The 8,558-nt window shown below is 40.7% G+C and overlaps 1 protein-coding gene across 1 annotated transcript; it reads left to right on the top strand.

The window, feature by feature from the left end:
• Positions 1–2,210: 2,210 nt before the first annotated feature.
• LOC137240331 (uncharacterized) lies at positions 2,211–3,046 on the top strand. Its single transcript, XM_067766432.1, has 2 exons — positions 2,211–2,225; positions 2,297–3,046. The coding sequence occupies exons 1-2, from the start codon at positions 2,211–2,213 to the stop codon at positions 3,044–3,046; spliced, it is 765 nt and encodes a 254-aa protein (XP_067622533.1).
• Positions 3,047–8,558: the final 5,512 nt, after the last annotated feature.

Genomic DNA, 8,558 nt, shown 5'->3' on the forward strand with positions numbered 1-8,558 from the left:
GTTTAAATCAATACCACCACCATAGAACAGTACTCGTAGCACTAGACCTATCAAAAGCTTTTGATACGGTCAACCATGGCTCGCTACTGCAAGACCTGGAAGGGTCTACCCTTCCCCCATGTCTTAAAAGGTGGACCGCAAATTATCTGGGTGGTCGGCAGGCATCGGTGCAATTTAGAAACGAAACATCAAAACCAAGGAGAATTAAACAAGGGGTGCAACAGGGTGGTGTCCTATCCCCACTTTTGTTTAATTTCTACATATGTATATAAGCTACCTTCACCACCGGAAGGAGTCACAATCGTTTCCTACGCCGATGACTGCACAATAATGGCCACAGGCCCAGGCCTAAAGATCGATGCGCTATGCAATAAAATAAACGGCTACCTCCCTGATCTCTCCAGTTTTTTCGCCTCGCGAAACCTGGCATTATCACCGACTAAATCTTCCACGACCTTTTTTACACCATGAGCGTCCCAAATGTCGACCATTTTGAACATCCACGTCGATGGCACTACGCTACCGACTGTCCTACACCCCAAAATCTTGGGTGTGGCGTTTGATCAGGATCTACATTTTGGTGAGCACGCAGCCGCAATTGTTCCGAGAATTCAGAGCCGTAACAAAATCCTCAAATCCCTCGCTGGCAGTACTTGGGGAAAAGATAAAGAAACGCTCATGACTACATACAAAGCAATTAGCCAGCCGATTACGTGCTACGCGTCACCCATATGGTCGCCAAGCCTAAAAATCACCCACTGGAAGAAACTGCAGGCCTGCCAAAATACTGCTCTCAGAATCGCCACGGGCTGTCTTCTTATGTCCCCAGAACACCATCTGCATAATGAGGCGAGAATACTCCCCATCAGGGAGAGAAATGAGATGCTGACCAAACAGTTCCTGTTGAATACCCAGAAACCTGGGCATCCCAATAGACATCTGATTGATGAACCAGCACCGCCTAGGGGCTTAAGGAGTCATCTCCGTAAGCATTTTGAGGAAATACGGCACCTGAGAACCCAGCCGTATGAAGTGAAGAAACACAGCAGGTCCTTGGTGAACTCCATAAACAGGCGTCGGACCTTTATGCCGGGAATTGCCCGGTGAATCCAGTACTTAACGAAAATTATCCAAAACTCGCGGAAGAGGAACGCATACTCCCCAGGGAAACGCGTGTCACTCTTGCTCAACTTCGTTCTGGGTACTGTAACAGTTTAAACTCTTACCTATCCAGAATCAACCCCGACATACAAAATGTATGCCCCGCTTGCAATGTGTCCCCACATGACACCAACCATCTCTTCAATTGTAATGTGGAACCAACGCCTCTAACACCCCTTTCCTTATGGTCCACCCCTGTTGAAACGGCAAGTTTCCTTGGATATTCATGACAATTTGTGATCGATTGCGGCTATTAGGTGGGGCGAGCATTGCTACAACAACAACAACAACAACTGGGAGTAGGAGAGGGACTAGGACCTTATAGCTGGGACTGTAACTGGAACTGGGACTGGGAATAAGGGATGGAGAAGAATAAGAACTAGGGAGAAGAGAAAAGAGTGACGGGGCAAGATACTGAGAAAGAGCTTGAATTAGACGAAGATAGAGCGGAAAAGAGGTAGAAAGAGACGCTAAGAAAGAGAAAGGCTGAGATTATATTTCAGTATTATGGGTGATTTATTGAAGCTTATTATAAAAACAACTCGAACATATTTAAAGATGTTTCAAATTATTGTATAGTTACAAAAATTACTTGCAGCTCTTCAAGTGGGCTTTAGTAAACTGGGAACATCAAAGTAAATTTTAAACTTTTAGGTGAGATAATGAAAAGAATACTCAATTAGAGGCAATGGAAATTTTTCTCGTTCATTGTTTTTGTCGTTTTCAAATTTTGTCATAAAAAAGTACAGTACCACACTGTATCCGTTAAAATCTACCGAGCGAACAAATTGCATATAATCGGTATACAAATTGGAAGAGAACTTGTAAAGCAACCGTTAAACTGCGAATATTGCATTTATTCATAAACATCGAAATATATTTGTAAAATGTTTGCGTAGATATTTTATTTAGAAATATGCATAAAGCAGAAGCTCCGAAAATACAAGAAAAACGAAGAAGAAGAATGGTATATAAACAATAATGATCAGACACAAAATCATCATAACTTAATTCCGCTGCCAGCAACAAGTATCAAATAAAATCCAAGAATGCGTTCCTTCATTGTGAGTTGTATTTACTCAACTTTTTGAAACGGCCGAACATTTATTAATATAATCTGTTTTGCATTTCATAGATCCTGTGCTTGCTAGCTGCAGCTGCTTCTGATAAATTGGGTTACAACTATCAGCCAGTGGCACATTCTGGGTCCGGGCTCTCCTTCGTACCTGGCGGTCTATCATCTGGGATTAGTGGTATTGGGAGTCTAGGAGGTAGCAGCATTAGTGGAATTGCTGGTAGTTTTGGCAGCGGTGGTGGTTTGGGGTTAGGTGACGCTAGTGGCTTAGGTGAGCCATCAGTTGGCTCTAGCAGTGTTGCTGCTTCTTACTCTTCACCAACTCAGTATGAGAAAGAATTCTTCACCTATACCGCTCCAGAAGAGGATTTCAATGAAGTCAAAGGCAGCAACGAGGCGGTAAACTCTCTGAAAAAGAATATACGTGTTATCTTTATTAAGGGACCTGAAAACCGTGGACTTGAGAATGCTGTTATCAATCTAGCTAAACATGCTACAGAAGACAAAACCGCAATCTATGTTTTACAAAAACAGAGTCATATTGGAGATTTAGCCAATAAGCTAAATGACGTTCAGAACTTAAACACACAAAAGCCAGAAGTGCACTTCATCAAATACCGCACACCTCAAGATGCTGTTCATGCACAACAGACCATACAATCACAATATGACGAATTGAGTGGAAACTCCCAGTCGTATGATGGTGGCGTTGCCCCAGTACTTGACTTTGCTTCACAGGCTCCAGTTCAAGCCGCGGTGCTAAATGCTCCTGCCAACTCATACTTACCCGCTTCTGTCATCCGTCCATAAGTACGAATATATTGCGATCACGAAAAAAGTTGTCGTTTTGCGATTTGTTAATTTGTTTAATCAACTGATTTGTTAAGCTTTTTACGAGCGCCATATTAATTTAAATGAAATGTGTCTGTTATTTATTGTTCTTGTTTCTAAATAAAATGCATTATAATAAGTAATAACAATTTATTGGTGCGAGTTAGCTCCGAAGAGATTCAGGCCGAGCTTCTATTCCAAATTACTTCGTGCTTCCGTTTTGTAATTTTGCCTACAAATTGGTGGGACGGGACCTACATGTCCGAACCGCAGCTGCAAGCAAGAAGAATGGGAAGGTTTTCATCGGAGGAACACACTTGGAGTGTGTGCCAAACCACTGCGAAGGCCAAACCCCTCTAATTATCTCATTGAAAAAACTTTTTTCTAAATTATTGATTTTGCTTTGCCCGGGACTTGAACCTAGGACCTTCGCAGGCGAAGCACGCTACCACCACTCCGCGGCTGCTGCATTTCTACTAATTTTTAGTATCAGCGCCCTATTGACAGAAAATGAATGCGTAAAAGCATTTTTGGAAATCAAACTTTAAGGTTTACTGGTTGAGAATATGCCTGCGATAGGTATACCGGTGGTAAAAGGCGAACAAAATACCAATAGACTATTCAATCCTGATCGGTGCTAACTCAAAAGGCAGCAATGTGGGCACGTTTATCAGTTGTGCGACCTTTTCACGGTTTATAGAAACTGTAGGTACTGCAAGGAGCAAGAGAAGCCAGTTGTGACCTGTATCGATTGATCATCTCCCATCCTTGGCCCCCTGGTGGGAGATTCGTGGTGGCTGTGGCTTGATATCGCATGGTTAGTTACTTAACGAAGCCATGCAGTACCTTCTCCACGTTAAAAGCATATATATGTATATATATAATTTAAGGTTTACTGTTTTTGAAAAACCCACACATTTTTCCACATTCACCTAACTTATTTTGAAAAAAGGTGTGGCTTTGCACATTCATGCTTCTGACAAGAGAGGAAAGACGTAATCTCCATTGCGAAAAAGCTGTTGGCCTGTCCATTTCATGTTCTTGGGCGAATTTCTGTACAAAATTGGGGAATATTGCAATCGATTTTTGAGAACCTTTTCGTGCAGTCTTGGACCTTACTTCAGATCCCAATGACAATGCAACATGAGGGGAAAAACTATCGCTAGGTATCGCCAGGAGTATGATATTTTGAAACCACGTATCCGACAGCGAAACCGCTTTCATTTTCTTGACCACTCCAGTAAGGGAAACTTTTATTGTACTTTTTTCCATATTGCTAGAAAGCTAATGGTATGAGCCAAGAGGACGAATTTATTCTATAACATATGTTCTGTTATACGGTCGTGAAACAACTTCTCACGTAACGGACAGTTAAACCTTACATAATCTAACCTTTCCATATTTTGTCTGTCGGCCATCAACCAGCCGGGTTGTCTTATTATCCGAGGTCCATTACTACCCGGCGCCTTGTTAATCTTTTTCCGGGATATTGACATTCTAATTCGTCATAGTCGGCTGCCTTATACATGTTTCCTCATCAGCGATTGTGGTATCGAATTCTCCCTCCCTAGCTAGAAATCTTCCGTAATCCACTGGTTAGAGCGGTTAAATTTTCGAGCATTATTCCTATCAGCCACTATCTGCATTACGTTTTTTAATTCTAAATAGGCGTCTGTCTCTATTCCATCTTCATGTCGGAATTCGCACACTTAGAATGTTTTTCGGATTTTCTCGTTCTAAGACATTGTGTTATTTTATTAAATATTTTTCAAGATTATAGCCATTGTTGTTATTGCGGTTTTGTTTTGATAACCCTGAGCAAAATAAAATGACGACCAAGCTCGCTCAGCAAAATTTTCAGTACATTTATGGCAGTGCAAATTTCGAAAAAAAATTGATGGGCGTGGTCCATTCCTTTTGTGCAATTGTAACGAAATTTAGTAAGGAACCTATTTTTATGATGTCAACTGTTTTATAGGCTCTTACGGCAGAATATATTTGCATATATGTACATAAATATTATATTTAAGCCCCGTCACATAAGTAGTTTATTATATAGATGCGTTTAACGCAATCTTATGCATTATAGGTAGATTGCACGTATTTTGATGGAGAGCGACAGATTGAGCGTCACTAGCACCATCTCACATGGAAAAATAGCAATTTTCCATCTTTTGTTTCAAGCAAAGCATAAAAAGAAGAATTCGAAATTCGCTTTGGCAAAGGGCGCTGGCACACTTTGCAAGTGAAATAATTTTTCCCACTGGTTGGAACTTTTTAACATTTTACACAGTTAAAAACTGCAATTTAACAAATGAATACGAAACAAAATATGTCAGCAAGTATTTTTCTTGTATAGTAGGTTAGGTTAGGTTAGAGTGGCTGCCGCCGCTGTCCGAGCGGAGACTCACGTAGGCCGTTGTGGCCCGTTGTGCTACCACGCGGGGGGCCCCTATTTCCTGTTACCCTACTTTCGAAGAAGAAGAAAGTTTAGATCCCAGTGAGGCTAAACCAGCGCGTTTGCCTAATGACACGCAAGATGTCGTTTTGGTTTATAGATTCAAGCTCCGAAAGACACCCAAAAGAGTGTCTGTGGAGGCATTGGTACCTGGTTTTTGACAGTGGGGACAGTGGCACAGATAGTGCTCAATGCTTTCTATCTCCTCCTCGTCCCTACAGCTGAGGCAGAAGTCATTTGTCTGCAGGCCCATATAGGCACCGTGAGTGCCCATGAGACAGTGACATGTAAGAAGGCCCGCTAGTGGGCTTATAGAGATACGGTTTAACAATATCACCGATCGCGATCTCTTTTCATCCAGCTTAGGCCAGATTTGCTTGGATATACTACATGTAGGTTCCTTCGCCCATCTGGCGTTTGCCTGATCCGTGAAAAGAGATCGCAGGTAGTATTTGCAAGTGTTTAGAGGAGGGCTGGCCCAACCAGCGGAGGTTATTGTTTGCAGGTTGGTGCCTTCCCTAGCTAGCTCATACGCGGCGCAGTTTCCTGAGATGTCACAATGGCCAGGAACCCATATTATGCTTAGGTTGCAATTTTCAGCTAGTTTGTTGAGGGTTTCTCTGCACTTCAATGCCACTAGTGACGAGGTGTTACTGCATTGCAGGGATTTTATGGCAGCTTGGCTGTCAGAGAAAATTGAAATAGAATTGGTCACCTGCAGATTAGCAAGATAGAGGGCTGCTTCCCAGATAGCTATGAGTTCAGCCTGAAAACACTGCAGTGATCGGGTAAGCGAAAGCTCTCGCTTAGATTAAGCTTTTCCGAGAATATTCCGCTGCCGACTCTGTTGTTTAGGTTAGAGCCATCTGTAAAAACGGAGATTTCGTGTGATCCAGGCTCCACGCCGTTTGCCCACTCGTTCCTCTCTGGGATTCTTGTGGAAAATTTGTTGTCCCAGCAAGTGGACGATGTTGTATGGTCCAATTTCAAGAAGGTTTCGGGGACTTGCTTCAGGATCTGGATGTGACCAAACCTGCAGTCCCTCCATGGTTCGATAGCGTTGCGCCTTGCCGCGTTGCAGGAGGCACAGTATAGTAAGAATGTTTATAACAGTGGTTCGCGAAATTTTGTATGTGAATGGGCAAGGCGAAATAAACTCCAATTGCCAAGTCTGAAATTCCTTAATATTTACAAACGCAACATTTTGCGTAATTGTGGCGATGTTACTGGCATGCATAAGATTGAGCGGAGCTCATCTATGTGAAAAACTTATTGCTACAATTAAAAGTGATGGCGCTAAAATATAAATCAAATTATACAAATTCTAAAACATTAAGTTATTGAAGATTAAGAAAAACTGAGGTATTACGAAGTAAATTTATAGTAAATTAAATTAGACGAAGTGGAATTAGAAAATCGTCCAATTTCAGTTACGGTTTTCATTCTTTAATGACCGACCAAGTTTTTATACTCAGCTGAGCAGAGGCCACAGAGTATATTAATTTTGTTCGCATAACGGTAATCCGTAACGGCATAAACTAATCGAGATAGATATAGACTTCTATATATCAAAATCATCTGGGCGAAAAAAAGAAATTCATTTAAGAGAAGGTAATTTAAAAGTTTTGCAAGTTGTAATTAGGCAGTCGTTGCAGATATCATGATGAAATTTGGCAGGAACGTTACTCTTATTACTATATGTGCGCTAAATAAAAATTAGCTGAATCGGATGGCGAACACGCCCACTTAAAAAAAAAATTAAAGACAAATTTTAACAAAAAATTTAATATCTTTACAGTATATAAGTAAATTATGTAAACATTCAACTCCAGTAATGATATGGTGCAACAAAATACAAAAATAAAAGGAAATTTCGAAATGGTCGTGGCTCCGCCCTTTTTCATTTAATTTGTGTAGAATACTTTTAATGCCATAAGTCGAACAAAAATTTACCAATCCTTGTGAAATTTGGCAAGGGCATAGCTTCTATGCCGGTAACTGTTTTCTGGCGAACGGGCGAAATCGGTTGAAGCCACGCCCAGTTTTTATACAAAGTCGACCTTCCGCTCCGCCGTCAACACGATAACTTGAGAAAAAATCGATATATCTTTACTAAACTTAGTTCACGTACTTATCTGAACTCACTTTATCTTGGTATTTAAAACGAACGAAATCCGACTATGACCACGCCCACTTTTTCGATATAGAAAATTTCGAAAAATGAAAAAAATGCCATAGTTATATACCAAATACGAAAAAAGGGATGAAACATGATTGGATTGGTTTTTTTGGCGCAAAATACCTTGTAAAATGAAAGAAACTTTGTAAAGTGGCTCTGACGCCTACCATATTAAGTAGTAGAAAATGAAAAAGTTCTGCAGGGCGAAGTCAAAAGCCCTTGGAATCATGGCAGGAATACTGTTCGTGGTATTACATATATAAATAAGTTAGGCGTACCCGACAGATGATGTTCTGGGTCACCATTTTGGTCGATGCCTCGAAAACGCCATCACATATACAACTAAGGCCCATTCCCTTTTAAAATAGTCATTAACACCTTTCATTTGATACCCATATCGTACAAACACATTCTAGAGTCATCCCTGGTCCACCTTTATGGCGATATCTCGAAAAGGCGTCCACCTATAGAACTGTGGCCCACTCCCTTCTAAAATACTCTTTAATACCTTCCATTTGATACCCATGTCATACAAACACATTCCAGGGTTACCCTGGGTTCATTTTCCTACATGGTGATTTTGCCTTATTTTGTCTCCAAAGCTCTCAGCTGAGTATGTAATGTCCGGCTACACCCTAAGTTAGCCTTCCTTACTTTTTATTTTTAGTAATGAATATATAAATATGGTAATTTCATTTTATAATTTTTAATACCATTTTCTCTTTCATTCCCAAATAAAGAGACGTTTTAAATCACACCCGAAAGAATTTCCTCATATTTATTTAGTATGTAAGACTCCAACGTTAAAATTTATAAAAAACTATAAAATTACTCACAACAAGTCCAGTCTATTT

Source organism: Eurosta solidaginis, chromosome 1, assembly GCF_040869045.1.
Source record: "Eurosta solidaginis isolate ZX-2024a chromosome 1, ASM4086904v1, whole genome shotgun sequence".
In the NCBI taxonomy this organism is placed as follows: Eukaryota; Metazoa; Arthropoda; class Insecta; order Diptera; family Tephritidae; genus Eurosta; species Eurosta solidaginis.